The sequence below is a fragment of the Anguilla anguilla genome, chromosome 16, assembly GCF_013347855.1.
Source record: "Anguilla anguilla isolate fAngAng1 chromosome 16, fAngAng1.pri, whole genome shotgun sequence".
NCBI lineage: Eukaryota > Metazoa > Chordata > Actinopteri > Anguilliformes > Anguillidae > Anguilla > Anguilla anguilla.
This window is the reverse complement of record NC_049216.1, coordinates 29,596,542-29,612,050: the sequence shown is the minus strand read 5'-3', so window position 1 is coordinate 29,612,050 and position 15,509 is coordinate 29,596,542. Positions and strand designations below refer to the sequence as shown.

Here is a 15,509-nt window from a genome sequence, read left to right as displayed (position 1 = left end):
TATGGATAACAGGTAAGCCTGCTGCCCTCTCATGATATACATCTATTTTTGCAAAAGTTTGTGTGGAAATAATGTTGAGCACATAAAGGATATTTGCCATCAAAACATTATCTGTTGTGACTGTAAAAAATGTTCAGGTTGATGACCAAGACAGCCTCATGCAAAATTATTATTTATTTGCCTGACCAAGCTACATGAATGACCAAACATAAGACGTGCAGGTATGCCGTTTACTGCCAGGTTATTGGTTGGTGGAGCATACTCGATACCTATACATTACTGAAGCACTTGTCAGAGTAATAATAATTACAATGTCAGACAGACTCCTAGTCCTTAAAAGTACTGCTTTACCTTTATATAAATACAGAATTCAGATACAACTTCACAAAGCCTTTTTCTCTTTGATTTTCCTGCTAATTACGTGATCTGAAATGCTCCAGTCCTTATTAACGTCCAGCAGTCCAGTTCTCCCAATTGATCAATATTAACATGAACCAAAATCATCTGTTTTGATCCACTTCAGTCAACATCTGTTCATATTAGCCAACCGTTGGACACACTGATGCTATTTCAGCCAGTAGAACGAGTAAAAAAATAAAAATAAAATAATAATAATCAAATAATAATCAAATTCATATCATTGTTTAGATGTATAAATATGGATAGCATAGCATTTATTTGGAACATGTCTTCTGCAGTTTCTGTGAAACATATTGGCGAAAGTTTAGTTGTAACTTTTTTTTGGCATCATTATGATATTGTATTTAAAAAAACATTTTTTTTTTTCGTGTCCATGTTTTTTTTTTGTTTGTTATTGGTAGAAATGACAAAATACAGGTTAAAGCAGGTAAGTACAGCAATATGTAAATTCAAATGTTACAGTATCTTATTGAAACACAGAAGAAATGGTACAATATATAAAATAATAGAAAAAAATAACTAAAGATTAAATAGTTAAAAAAATAAAAAAATAAAATAAAAATAAATAAATAAATAAAAATAAAGTAAAATAAAGAAAATAATAATGTGAATACAGACATCCCATAGTCAGTAATAGTACAAATAATTAAATTAATATACATTAAGATATACAATAGTAAAGAGTGAAGTTAACCAATTATTTCAGTTACATTTCAACAAGGGGTTCTTCAAAAAAAATTTGTAAATATTTTATCAACTTTTGACTTTTATTGTCCTTTAGTATTTTAATTGACGATAGAAGTGAATCCAGTTCAATCAAAAACAGACGCAAGGCAGGACGGGAGTTAGAGAATTTCTGTTTATGAACAAAAAATTTTGCAATAAGAATAAGGAAGTTAACTACATATTCCAATGTTTTATTATTTTCGTTATCATAATAACAAACAATGTATTTTAGCATGAAGGAATGTGTAATATTAGAATTTGAAAATAAGTAAGATGCTAAATCTTCCCAGAATTTCTTTGTTAATTTAAAAAAACATATTTAGAATACATATTTGAGATTACGTTATGTAAAGCAAAATGAGTGACAATTATCTTAACCAATAGAAAAACGGTACATGAATAGGGCGGGTTAATATTTTTTCTGGCGGGGAGATTCGACCCTTCCAGGGGAAGTAAATGTTGTTAGAGCGCAGAACTGAATTTAAACATAACAGTCTACTGTACATTTACCTAATGTATTTCTTAATCTAACCTCTGGCGTGACAGTAGAGAGTTTAGACGGGTAGTAAGTTTTAAGGTAAGTTTGGTGCATTGATACAATTAGATTGGCCATTAATTAGCTGGCTGATCTATCGATCTAGCTATCTAGGACTAATTTAACGTTACGTAGATGTCCATCATTTTCTTATTCGTTTTTTGTGTTTGTTTGACGGAGACGTTGGAAGTAACGAGAGGTTCACTGTCCTCTCTGTAAACTGTTTGATAAACGGGGGCCTGTACTGTGCGGTCAAGTGATCCCCAGGCTCAAGCTGACAAAGTATTCGAAAAACGGGCTTGTGCTCCGCCTGCAAGGAGAGACATGTGTCATGGTTGATTAACCACGGCTAGCGATCTAGCTAGCTACGTTTGACTAGTGCAAGCAGCACCAGCGCAAAGACATTGTCTAGCTACGTAACGTTCAATTATATATAGCTATTTGGTTAGCTGGGTAATCCTGGATCGCTAGCTGACCATACTGCCAAATGAGACCAGTTTGCATAGTCTTTTTGCTACTTGTAGAAGCTAGCTAGCTATCTATCTTACAAGTAGCAAATATGCAAACTGCTAGCTAGAACAAAACGTTTGTAAGCTGACTAGCTAGCTAACGTTGGATAAATTGCTTGATCGCGATGTTAACAATTTTGTTAAATCATTATTATATTTGTAAATAAGTAAGCTTGCTAGGGTAATATTGTCAAATAACGTTTTGGAACACGATACATTTGGCCTTTGTCCTTGCACTCTGTAAGTAAACTGAACGTGTTTGTTTGCTTGAACAAGTGCTAAAGTGACGTACTGTAAGTTGGGCAGCTGTTGTAGCTAACTAGACTAACATTATCGGTTAGCTGGCTAACGTCAACAGCATTTAGCTCGAGATTTATTCAGTGTGGACATGTGCCACAGAAACCTATGTGTCAGTATTGTTCGCTGTACAAATGTCGCTTAATCTGTTGATTGTTTGTTGACGTTTGAAGCCGGCACTGTTAATGGTAGGTAGCTATCTGTCTCTGTTCTAATTTATTTTTCCGTTGCTTACAGCTAGCTGCTTAGCTAACATGGCTAGCTACCAGCGTTCTTTTATGATCTTGACCAACTATTCCCCCACTCACTATTCCAGCGGCTGCTCCCCCGCTTAAAAGAAAACCAATGGAGGAAATGGAGGTAGACGTGTTGCTGGGGGGCACAGAGACCGTGGGAGAGAATGGTGCCCAGCTGGCCATCCAAATCTCAGACTCTGGGAGCAGCACTGACGTGGAGGAGAATGAGGTTGCAGAGGTGGAGGCCCCTGACCCCCCACGGCTCTTGATGAGTGCCTGGGCCTTCAGCCAGGGGATGGAACCTGTACGGAGGACTGCACCAGCTCCCACTCCGCCTCGGGTCGTCCGAAGACGGGCTGGGAGGTATGATGGCGGCAGGCCAGTTCTACCTGCCACTTTCATAACACACCTGAAAACCATTTAGAACCCACACATTTATGGCAATAAAAAATAACAATACCTACAAGAAACTGTGAAGTTGTACATTCTTTAGAAGCCAAGGTGCTCACTTTGGTGGATGTGGCACCCAAACCCTGGCCTAGAATCAATGCAGCATCATTACATCACCAAAAGGCTATATGCAGCCAACACAAAATGTTCTCACCATGTTACTGGAATGTTCTGTCAATGTTGAAACATTGCCACTGCGTCACAACAATATTGTGAGATTGTTTTGTGTTAGCTAGGTATATCCCTTGGCTGTGAATGTGAATTGTGAAGCTGCAGCGCTATTCATAACCAGCCCAGCCATGATTGTTACACCTCAAGTCTCCTGAAAGAGTCATATTGTGTAGTCCTAATACCACACATGATTTGTTTTCTGGAAATGGGTTGGGCCTCACAGCTAATCTGAAGGAAAGCTGGGAAAGTTGTCAATATGACATATGAGATAGCTGTATCCGTCCCTGTACTGCAGGTCCGGTCCTCGTCTTCGCCCCTCTACCCAGCCCACCCTCTCCCACACCCGGCCGCTGGACTTCCTGCTTCGGGTGCCTGCAGCCGTGGCTGCGGAGCCTGGCCTCGGAAACGCCCTGGTGGTGAGCGAGTCTGAGGATGAGGACGAAGCTTCGGCCCCAGGGAGCCCTCTTCTCCCTGCTTCCCCAGCCGATACCGGCCCCGGCGGTCCAGCAGCCCTTATGCCGCTCCAGGACCCTGCTGCTGCTGCTGCTGCTGCTGCTGCAGGTAAAAGCTTCTCCATGTCTGCCGTGCCTGCGTCATAACTGCAGTCTGTGTATTGTGAGGGGCTACCATTCATTTTACTTAGCAAGTACGCCCGGGATGCAATAGCATGGTCACTTCGATGTGATTTGTATTCAAATGTAGTGCTGCCATTTCATCCTCTTGCCCATGACATTACATTATACTGTCTAATAGAGTGAACGCATTGGAGCTCAGCCCTACACTTTCAGACCAAGGTCACATAAGTCTTGAATAAGAAGGTAAAAATGGTACAAATCCTTTATGGTCTTGGATATGCCGTTACTGTGCTGACTTGGGGTTGAGGCTGGGGGGTGTAATCTGGCCCTCGCACAGAAGCACACAGCTACACACTCTGTTTTTCTTTTGAACATGCATTGCCAACATGATCTTTCCACAAGTAGGCCACTTCCTGTCCGAAATGGGTCACAGGTCTGGCATCAACCCAAGGAAGAAGAGGAAGTTGTGGAGAGCAGGCATTCTTGTAGCTGTTTAAAATATACATTTTTGTTTGTGAATGCTGTATGTTAGCATCTTATCGCATCCAAAGGGCTTTTGTTTCTCATCTCAGAGATTAAGGATCCTGTGTAATCAGTCATAATTGTCCATATAGTGCCATGAGTATTTGTCCCCTTCCTGAGTTCCTCTATTATTGCATATTTGTCAAACTGAATGGTTTCAGATCTTAAGACCTAATGTAATATTCGACAAAGGGAAACCAAATGCTTCCAGTGTGATAGATATGCAATAACAGAAGAAACCAGGAAGTGTGCAAATACCTTTTCACAACACTAGTTATATTTAAGGAGATCAAAAGAAAACAAATATTGCAGTATCAGGCTTATTTTATTCAGTTGTGTTTTAAATCCCGAAAGCACCATATTCTACTTCTCATTACTAGCGGATTATGTGTTGGTTTTTTGTAGACCACGTAGCAGACACAGTCAACATGGGACGTAGCATTTTTATAATTATGTGCTTAAATAGTCGTCTGCTTCTAAATGTGGAAATAGAACGCTCTCTGTTTTGTGGCTTAATAAATGCTTTCATTATAAGCGGAAACATGTGATTGTTCAGGGTCTTTTTTGAGATTTGACCTGTATCGGTCAGTTGGGGAGTATTTTTATTTCCTTCCACTTAGCCGTTTTGTTCTCTTCCATTGTACACGGCCCTGGATGTGCTGTTCTCTGAAAGGTGATGGGATCTGATTGTTTGTGTATAACGCAGATCACTTTGTTGCTGTGGAGACGGAGAGGACAGGACCCACAGCTCCACAACAGCCTGAGGTACCACTGCCAATAGAAACCCTGATGTGTCTTTTGAAGTGTTTTTTTTTTAAAAAACGTTATTCTTTTCATACTCATCCTTGGTTTCAGTTTTTCAAACTTTTGTCCTGATCTCATCGGCTGGTGAGAGCCTGACATTTCTGAAAGGAGAGTTCATTCAGAAAGCTTTTATAAAAGAAAAAACTGTTTGATGAAATACTTGATTCAATGGTTTTAATGAGTCAAGGATGACCAACTACAACCTTTTGTTTTATGCTGAAACTATCATATTCAGACAGATAAAAAATAATTTGAGATTGACAGTATTCTGTACTGAAACCTATGTGTAATTGGCCAACCATATGCTCATACAATGCGCTTATACAAGACTGTAGCTTAAGGTGGCCTACGCGCTCAAATGTTGGTTCCACGACAAAACAATTTTACTTGAATTCAAACCCACATATTGAAACTTATTGTGTACGATCACATTTGATCGTAAGCTGTGTGTAAGAACGTTCCCAGGAACATTTTGGCATTCACCATTTTTTTTTCTTATCTGTATTTGTTCATTGTTGTTTCCCTTTGCTAATCACATGCACTTTGATTGCGCTTACAATTTACAAGCAGCCAGCATTCATCATCTCAAACACCTGGGATATGCACAAAAACAAAGGTCTGCACGTGTCATGAATCCCATATTGGTTTTTCGTAGGAACGTTTTTAAAGAACAAGAGTAAGAATGACTTAAGAGAAGTTTGATACTGTGAGCGATGCAGTCTTTCCTGTTCCTTAGCCTGCGCTGGCCCACGTGGCTCCGGCTGCCCAGAGCGCTGCCCCCGCTGGCGTGGACCAGGGGGAGGACGGCGAGGGGGAGACCTGCTCCATCTGCTTCGAGTCCTGGACCACGGCCGGGGAGCACCGGCTGGCCACCCTGCGCTGTGGCCACCTCTTCGGCTTCAAATGCATCGACCGCTGGCTGCGGGGCGCGGGGTCGCAGTGTCCGCAGGTGAGCCCCCCCCCCCCCCCACACACCCCCCCACACACCCCTCGCACCCTGCCCCCTCACACGGCTGTCTATGAGGCGCAGGTGTTGTTTTTTTGCCATGCAGTCCTTGAATATCGTAAATGTTCCATCGCATTGCCAAGCGGCACAAAATCAAAGCATCAAAAAACATTAACTGCATTAAACATTAATAACATAACATTCATTGTTTCGTTGCTGGGGTATGCTTGTGTGGAAGCATGTGTCATACTAACACTTAACCATTAAGGGGTAATTGTACACGTTCACAAAATTCTCATCATTTAAACGTTCAAATTGTCGACACCCCTACATGCAACCACTAATTGGTTTCCTTTGATGTAAAACCTGGTTGAATGGGGAACTTTCTTACGGAGTTTCTGAGCTTAATGAATATTTGACCTGGCTCAGCTAGTTTACAGTAGGGTGCTGTCTCCAGCTCTGAGAGGCTAGCTCGCTCATTCAGTGAGCGACAGCACGCTGTAAAACACAACTTGCCTTTTGTGGAGAACTGGTACTCCAGCTGTGCAGATGAGCAGCGCGTGTGTCGATCTGATCTCCCGCAGAGGAGATGCTAATGAGCTGTGGTGTTGTTAACCCTTTCTTTGCCTGCTGTGCGGACGCAGGAAACGCTAAACGCTCTTCTCCAGTTTCCATTGCGTTGCGTTACATTTATTTAGCAAGCGCGTTTATCCAAAGCGTACGTACGAAAGTGCATAGCACGGTTCCACGGTGCCTTATTGTCCTTTATCCCCCCCTCTCACTCTCTGTGTGTCTGCAGTGCAACAAGAAGGCCAAGCGGTCGGACATCGTGCGGCTGTACGCGCGCAAGCTCCGGGCGCTGGACAACAGCGAGCAGGAGGGCATCAAGAGGTAGGAGGCCAGGGCGTCCGCACCGGTCCAGTCTTTGAAAGGCGAAAGACACAATTACACGGTTTCCTGTAGCAGCCGTGACTGCTGATAGTTTGATGTTCCAGGGCCGTATTTTATTTATTTTTTTTCTTGATCTTTTTTTTTTTTGCTCTTGTTGTAGTTGTTTTTGTGAGCGCTCTTTTGCGTGTTTGCGGAGGTCGCTGGAGCAGGTGATTTAACTCTTTTGCGTGTTTGTGCTGGTTGCTGGAGCAGGAGATTTGACTCTTCTGTGTGTTTGCGCAGGATGCTGCAGCAGGAGTTTGAACTCTTTCGTGTGTTTGCAGAGATTGTTGCTGCAGGAGTTTGAACTCTTTAGTGTGTTTGCGCAGGAGCAGGTGATTTAACTCTTCTGCGTGTTTGCGCAGGTCGCTGCAGCAGGAGCAGGTGATTTAACTCTTCAGTGTGTTTGTGCTGGTTGCTGGAGCAGGAGATTTGAACTCTTTTGCGTGTTTGCGCAGGTTGCTGGAGCAGGAGATTTAACTCTTTTGTGTGTTTGCGCAGGTTGCTGCAGCAGGAGCAGGAGTTTGAACCCTTTAGTGTGTTTACGCAGGAGCAGGAGATTTAACTCTTTTGTGTGTTTGCGCAGGTTGCTGCAGCAGGAGCAGGAGATTTAACTCTTCTGTGTGTTTGCGCAGGATGCTGCAGCAGGAGCAGGAGATTTAACTCTTTAGTGTGTTTGTGCAGGTCGCTGCAGCAGGAGCAGGAGATTTAACTCTTTTGCGTGTTTGCGCAGGTCGCTGCAGCAGGAGCAGGAGATTTGACTCTTTTGCGTGTTTGCGCAGGAGCAGGAGATTTGACTCTTCTGTGTGTTTGCGCAGGTTGCTGCAGCAGGAGCAGGAGATTTGACTCTTCTGTGTGTTTGCGCAGGATGCTGCAGCAGGAGCAGGAGATTTAACTCTTTTGTGTGTTTGATCAGGATGCTGCAGCAGGAGCAGGAGCTGCGGCGGAAGGCCGAGTCGGAGTCGGCGCAGTGCCGGCTGCAGCTGCAGGTGATGACCCACGAGTGCGGGAAACTGCGCAAACAGATACAGGTACGCAGGCCGCGTCGGCTCGTTAAAAATTTGCAGGATGACTAAGCGTTTAATATTTCTCAAAAAATGACTCTGCTTGCCAGTTACACAGTCCGCTGACAGTGCTGAGTGTCATTTAGTGGTGTCTGTCTGGCTGTTCTGGCAGGTGCACTGGTGTGTGCCCTCCAGAATTTATGTAGCCTATATTTAAATATATTGCAGTGGTCTACGGTTATGATTAGATTCTCTTTAATGAAATAGAAACAAAATTTGGGAATGAAGAATAAAAATGGCTGAATGAAATTGAAATGAGGAATGAATGTTTGTTTTTAAAATCAGTAACAGGAAAAAAAAAAAGTAAAGTATGGAGAAACAAATCATAATTTGGGGGAAAATAAAACGCTTACTCAAATGCTCCAATTTAAATTGGCACGTTATGAACGGTTTTATTTAGGCGTCCGTGGGAGAGTTTGGCCGCCCCTCCGTCGCTCCACAGTAATTGCAGGCTGCTCTGTTTCCAGGAGCTGAAGACGCTGATGGCCCAGCCGGGCTGTGGCCCCTCCCAGCCCTCGGGGGCCGCCCCCATGGGGCTGTCCCAGAGGCAGGACTCCGCCCAGGGGGGCCAGTACGCGTTTGCCAAGGCGGTGCTGGTGTCCCAGACGGGCGGGTGCCGGGTGCTGGCCTACTGCGAGCCTCTCTGCTGCCTGCTGGCCTCCCAGCCCTCCCCGCAGGCCACCCTTGTGCCCGGTCAGTCACCTTCAGGAACGGCCGTGACTGTGACACAGCTCCTCTTTACTGTCTCGTTTTATATATACAGTATACTGACCTAATGTACAGGTCTGTGACCTTATATATAGGTCATAGTAGGTCAGAGTATATAACAATTATATGATAATTGTTTGTCTGGAGAGAGGTGGGTTGATAATGATGATGATGATCCTCATCGTGTCATCATTATGAAAGTGGGGTCCCGTATCTGTGTGTGTGTGTGTGTGTGTTTGTGTGTGTGGGCCACATAGATGGTAAATGGTAAATGGACTGCATTTATATAGCGCTTTTATCCAAATCGCTTTACAATTGATGCCTCGCATTCACCAGAGCAATTAGGGGTTAGGTGTCTTGCTCGGGGACACTTCGACATGCCCAGGGCGGGGGATCGAACCGACAACCCTCCGACTGCTAGACAACCGCTCTTACCTCCTGAGCTATGTCGCCCCCAGGTGGGTGTAGGGTGTGTTATTACCTGTGTGCGTGGCGTTGAGTGTTTCCCGGTGGCTCCTGGCAGGTTATGGGGTGAAGAAGATCAGCGCGGTGAGTCTGAAAGCCTGTCAGTACGTGCCCATCCACGCCAAGCAGATCCGCGGCCTGGCCTTCAGCAAGCAGCCCGACAGCCTCCTGCTCTCCGCCGCGCTGGACAACACCCTCAAGCTGACCAGGTACCCAGTGAGAGAGAGAGAGAGGGAGAGAGCCCTGCCTTCCTCCTGCCCAGGGAGCTTTAAGCGCCCGTTTAATTATACACTCTCATCCGGTGCTGATAATCAGTGGGATCAGAGCTCTCTGTCGGCCATTTTGGAGCTGAGTAATGAGGGCACTGAGTGCGCAGGCAGGTGCCGCACCAGAGCAGTGCTGCCAGTCCTCATCATCTCTAACCAGGAGGCTTGGGCCAGAAACACCACAGTACCTCCTCGTATGGAAAGGCTGACTGAGTAGTGCATTTAAATGGCATCATTATTATAACATTAAACCCTTGTGAGTGTGCTGATGAATAGTGCAGTCTGGGCTGAAGTGTGTAGTGACTAAACTGAGCTGAAAGCAATGCTGTCTACATTTAGCGAGCAGGTTTCATTACCATGACTGTGTTCAGTTTAACTGTTCAAATGACACAAAATAATGTGAGATAGTTTAACCCCTAGTACCTGTGAGCAGAAGGACTGGGTCTTCCATTACACAGCTAACGTACAAGGAAGCCATGTTGTGTTTCAGTGAGAGTTTCTCATCAGAGAAGCGACGCGACTTATTTTTCTTTCTCAAAAGTCCAGAAGGAGGAAAGATTTGTGCCAGGGAAACGAGCCCCCTTGAGTACCGTTTGTTGTAGCTTTTGGCTTGAATAACCCTTGATAAATGCGTTCACGCTGGGGTGATATGGAGACAGCTGAGGGGGAACGGTGCGGTGCGTAGACCTGTGGCGGCCGGCCCCTCTGGTGCTCGGCTCAGTCTGTGTGTGTGTGTGTGTGTCGTCTGCAGCTTGCTGACCAACACGGTGGTGCAGACGTACAACACCGGCAGGCCCGTGTGGAGCTGCTGCTGGTGCCTGGACAACAGCAACTACGTCTACGCCGGGCTGAACAACGGATCGGTGCTCCTGTACGACACCCGGGACACCAGCACCCACGTCCAGGAGCTCGCCCCTCTGGGGTCCAGGTGAGGTGAGGGGTGGGGTGGGGTCCACCTGGCCTGGTCTTTATCTCTGTGCTGTGTTCACCGGTTCGGTACGCTCAGGCCAAGCTAAAGCACCAAAAGACATCGTTTTTTTTTTTTTTTTAAACCTGGTGGAAGGATCAAGTTTACAGATCTTTGTAATTGTTCTATACTTTCTATATCTGTTATACTATATATGGGATGTGTGCTACACGAAACTTGTGTCGTTGTCAGGGCTTCCTGATTATGGGCAATGGCCATGCGTTTATTGGGGGAGTAAAGATTTGAACTCCCATCTTGTGTTGAGAATGACCTTTGACCTCTGACCTGTGGCTCAGATGTCCCGTGACCTCCGTGTCCTACGTCCCGCGGGCGGCCTCCAGCTCCTTCCCCTGCGGCGGCCTCATCGCCGGCTCCCTGGCCGGCGGCTGCTTTTGGGAGCAGGTGGACGAGGCGGCGTACCGACCTCACATCCTGCCGCTGGAGACGGGCGGCTGCACTGACATCCAGGTGGAGCCGGAGAGCCGCCACTGCCTGGTGACGTACCGGCCAGGTACTCCAGCCCTGTCCCTGCCGGCTGACTGCCATCTGACCTATTTATTTTATTTTTGGTAATTTAAATAATTGAATAGGGTTTAATCCTTAGTGTATCCTCTTATGGCTGTCATACTGTCGGCTCTTCTAAATTCAAAACTCAAGTGGAACTCCTGCGTATAGCAACACGGCAAGCGGCCAGATAAAGCAGTGAGTTACAGACGGAGATCCGGTGTTTCTTCCCCCCCCCCCCCCCCCCCCCCCCCCCCCAGGCCGGTCGAACCCGTCCCTGCGCTGCGTTCTGATGGAGCTCAGCCGCGCCCCCCAGGAGGACGCGGCCCAGCCCCCGGCCTGCTCCTGCCAGCCCGTGCAGAGCTTCAGCGCCGGCACCTCCTGCAAGCTGCTCACCAAGAACGCCGTGTTCCGCAGCCCCGCCCGCGGCGGCCGCTCCACGCTGGTGTGCGCCGGGGACGAGGCCTCCAACTCCACCATGGTGAGCACCGGGGAGGGGGGGGGGGGGGGTGCTGGGGGGGGGAGGACTGCAGCTCCACCATGGTGAGCGCCGGGGGGGGGGGGGGGGGGGGGGGGGGGGGGGGGGGGGGGGGGGGGGGGGGACGAGGCCTCCAACTCCACCATGGTGAGTGGTGGGGGGGCGGGGGAGTAGCCTGTTCGAAAGGGGACCAAGCCTCCAACTCCAACGCCGGGTAGTGGGGAGGGGAGGGGAGGGGGGGCTGGGAGAGCGGCGCTGGGTAGTCTGGTCTGTCGGCAAGCGGGTCGACAGGGGGGCGAGGACCCGGGTGCTACCGAGACAGCGGACCCATTGTGTGGAGATCAGAAGACGGAAGGTAACGAGATTAGATCAGACCGTGACAGTGTGCACAGCTGTTTTAGTCAGAAGAGAGGATCTGGCCGGCTTGACTCTGTTGCTGGAGGGAGGTGGGGGGGGGTGGGGGGGGTGTCTAAGGCCCCCCACCCCTGTGAAAGGAACTCTGTGAGTAATGAGAGTACTGGGTCACAGCACCACTGGCTGATGGGCAGAGGCTGCTGCCCAGGAAAAGGTATAGAGCATAACAGCAGCAGGTCCTGACTCTTTTCTCTTCTTTCTCACTCTCTCTTTCCCTCTCACCTCCTTTGTTGGCCGTCCCCCACTGCCCCCCACGCTCCATCCTCCACTCCCCTCCTCCAGGTGTGGGATGCAAGCACGGGGGCTCTCCTCCAAAAACTTCCTGCGGACCTCCCGGTGCTGGACATCTGCCCCTTCGAAGTGAACCAGGACAGCTACCTGGCCTCGCTGACGGAGAAGATGCTGAAGGTCTATAAGTGGGAGTGAGCTGCAGCTCTGGGAAGCGCAGGAGGAAAACGGACTGCAGGTATCGCAGCGTAGGAGCGCTCTGCAGGGGGCGCTGTGCTGCCCAGTTTACTCTCTTCTGTGCTGGGCCTCCCCAGTGCGGTCAGACAGGCGCTGCCTTAAAGAGTAGTGGGTTACTGCTCACACACACACAGAGACACGCACGCACACACACACACACACAGCCTGGGTGAGCTACTGCTCACAGAAATGAGCCAGAAAACTGCCTTTCTTTTTGTAACATGAAGAACTTCTTAACTGTTGCCCAAACCTGTCCATTTTTGACGGGTTGCAGCATCCATCTGTGTTTCCTGGCAAACATGAGAGTGAAATATCTTTGTACCGAAACCACAGGACAAAAGTCAAGGGTTGCCAGTCAGGTCAACCTCCCTGTGTAAGATTTCAGAAGTGGTCCTGAGTGCTGAGCTTGTCTACAGTGGGAGATCATTTGTAAAATTTGAGAGGCGGCTACTGCTCTGTCCCCTGTGTGGATAGCATAGCTGTGCAGACGATACGTGAGCCAAGCGTCTCTTTTTGGCAGCCTTCGCCATTCGATGCGTGGATTTATGGTAGTGCTGGGGGATATTCCGCAACAGTAATGATCGAATGCAGTAACTATCATCACCTCCATGTGGTGCATCATTTTTTTTTTTTGCTTATACCTGGTGCGGTACTAAACATCCAAGCTTAAGAAGCTGTGTGAAATGCTTCTGGGGGAAAAATGTCAGGCCTGTTGTCTATTGGGTGTTGATGAGACAGCCAATCAGCAGCAAGGTCATACAGGTTCCGTGTGGATGGTGTGATGTGTTTTTGTTAATCGCATGGAAGCTGTATGACGTTGCTGCTGATTGGCTGTCTCATCAACACCAAATAGATTAACAGTGCTGATATTTTTTTCCCTGGATGCAATTCATGCGGCTGCAAAGTCTGGATGCTTACCACTGCATCCGGTGTAATTAAAGAAAAAAGGATGAAAACAACGGCAATGCTCTACATATTGGTGATGAGTTGTTGCACTCAATAATTGTCCTTGTGGTGCATCGCCCAGCCCTAATTTCTCAGGGGAGTCGAGCATGCAGGGACCCCTTCTACTTAATTTGCCGTTTTCGTCTTCCACCCGTGTCTCGTAGACGTGTCGCGCTGCTCTGCGTGAAACCGATTTCAGGTTGAAGTTAACAAAGCGGTTTTTCCCCCAGGCTCTCAGGTGTGAATTGGCGGGTCAGTGAATAATGACGCGACCGTGACATTTCCGGAGCGTCGCCGTCTGTGATTGGCCGCCCGTCTTTATCGAGCCGCCTTCTGCGGGGATCGCGTCGTGACAGCCTTATCTCCGCGGAGACGAAGCCGGAATGTCAGAGCAGCGTGGATGAAATGCGTCAAGGCTGACGCCGTCCCGTGCGCGAGCGTTACGGAATGACTGACGGCGTGTCTGAGAGAGCGTGGAGTGTGTCAGAACGGAGCGCGCCAACGGCGGAAACCGCTGCCGTGGTCACCTGTGTCGCTACGGCGACTGCAGGTGACCAAATGCAGAAAGCACCGGTTGCTTTTTTGTAATTTTTATAGTCTTAACAGAGTCGGCTGCATCTCCTGATTTCCTCTCGCCCTGTTTGTTTGAAACATTCTACCAAGTATTAACAAAAACCCACCCGTGAAACTGTACAAAGGCTGTCATTTGGGGACTTGAAGGAAAAAATGTGGTCTATAAGATCATGCCTCGACAGTACAAAATGGTGAAAAGCTTTTACTTTAATTTTAGATAATGTTTAAATTGTCTCTGAGATTTCCTGTACATGTATGTATGTGTGTATGTATGTATGTATGTATGTGTCTTTTGATACCACTGCTTTTGTGTACATTTGTTTCATAATAAAATACATGATACTTGTCTTGGCTGAACATTACTGGCAATAACAGATGAACACTTCTTAACAATAATTAAAAGGACTGAGACAACAGAAGAACATCATTTTTTTGTGGATGTTTGCTCTGTTGCATTTTGGCATATGCACAGTTATTTTTTGGGCTGTTGGTGGCTTTTCCTGGCAAACAGTGCTGTCTGTTCTGCAATGAGCCCCCCAGCCCCCCCCCCCCCCCCCCCCCCATGTTCATATCAAATGCAGACTGGGCCCGTGCGGGCCTGCCGTCTGTTAAATAACTGGCTGGGAAATTAGCGTTTTGGTCAGCGGGGTATCCTCGCCTGCTCTGTGCGTAGTCAAGCATGTGCCAGCTACGCGTGAGGCGCACTTTGATGACGCGTGAAGCGCACTTTGATGATGCGCTGCCTGGAGATTGGCTGAGACTGTGGAGCGAAATGCAGAAGCTGGGTCGTGTGCACTCTTAGAGAACGGTGGGCGCTCCAGGGATGAGTCTGAGGCCCGAATTTGGGATGAAATTTAAAAATGTTTAAAATGTTCATCGATTACAGAACCCCTTTATATGTTTACGTGCACTTGGAAAGCATGAGAAATGCATTGATGTGGATGAACGACTTGCTGAATCAGCTCTAAAATAGGAGCAGTAAGTTCTGTAATACTTTATTCTCAATAAGACAATTTAAGTCCTTGGGCCTTGGTGTACAGTTTCGCAGCTGAAGTTGCGTCCAATAAAATGCCTTTTTCTTGTGTGTTCATTTTCCTGTTTATGTTGGTGCCTACATTCATTTGTTTTAAAGATCTCTTTCCATAATGGACATTGTCTTAACTTAATGGAGTTAGTTGGCAAACAAAATGTTGCAAATCAATTATTCACATTTTAGGGCCTCATTATTAAAGCTACTGTTGCATGAAGCATTAGGAGCTTAAGTTCTCACTTGTATAACATTGTGTATTATACCTCATACTAATGCATTCCAGAGATTATACTGCTCATCTGATTCGTTCCGTGCGCCTTAGTGAGAGACGTCTTGATCCAGCCTGAGGACAAGGTGTAAAATGGCAGATTGTTTCCTTGTGGTTGACGATAAAACATGTTCACAGCTGGGAAAGGGCTGCCATTATGGTGTGCTATTAATAGAGTAATTTCACTCTCTTCTCCTGAGGTCCATTAGCAATTAATGTTTGACTTGCAAATTGCAAAGGC

The 15,509-nt window shown here is 47.0% G+C and overlaps 1 protein-coding gene across 5 annotated transcripts; it reads left to right on the top strand.

Annotated features, from left to right (window-relative positions):
- Positions 1-1,549: 1,549 nt before the first annotated feature.
- rfwd3 (ring finger and WD repeat domain 3) lies at positions 1,550-14,353 on the top strand. Of its 5 annotated transcripts, XM_035395815.1 has the most exons (14): positions 1,550-1,723; positions 2,804-3,086; positions 3,640-3,905; positions 5,148-5,206; positions 5,982-6,194; positions 6,991-7,082; positions 7,365-7,377; positions 8,051-8,152; positions 8,653-8,878; positions 9,417-9,567; positions 10,376-10,552; positions 10,888-11,102; positions 11,356-11,576; positions 12,270-14,353. In XM_035395815.1, exons 2-14 carry the CDS (start codon positions 2,833-2,835, stop codon positions 12,411-12,413), a joined length of 2,133 nt encoding a protein of 710 aa, XP_035251706.1. In that variant the 5' UTR covers positions 1,550-1,723; positions 2,804-2,832; the 3' UTR covers positions 12,414-14,353. The 5 variants fall into 5 exon arrangements, with proteins under 5 accessions (XP_035251706.1, XP_035251709.1, XP_035251705.1 ...); XM_035395818.1 differs by lacking the exon at positions 7,365-7,377 and having other exon boundaries at positions 1,551-1,723; positions 3,640-3,889; positions 5,144-5,206; positions 8,038-8,152; XM_035395814.1 differs by lacking the exon at positions 7,365-7,377 and having other exon boundaries at positions 1,551-1,723; positions 8,038-8,152.
- The last annotated feature ends 1,156 nt before the right edge of the window (positions 14,354-15,509 follow it).

Coding starts and splice junctions, on each gene's coding strand:
- rfwd3 (XM_035395815.1), top strand. CDS start 2,833: ATGGAGGAAATGGAGGTAGACGTGTTGCTGGGGGGCACAGAGACCGTG. Junction 8,153..8,652: donor AACTGCGCAAACAGATACAG/GTACGCAGGCCG, acceptor CTCTGTTTCCAG/GAGCTGAAGACGCTGATGGC. Junction 11,577..12,269: donor AGGCCTCCAACTCCACCATG/GTGAGCACCGGG, acceptor CCCCTCCTCCAG/GTGTGGGATGCAAGCACGGG.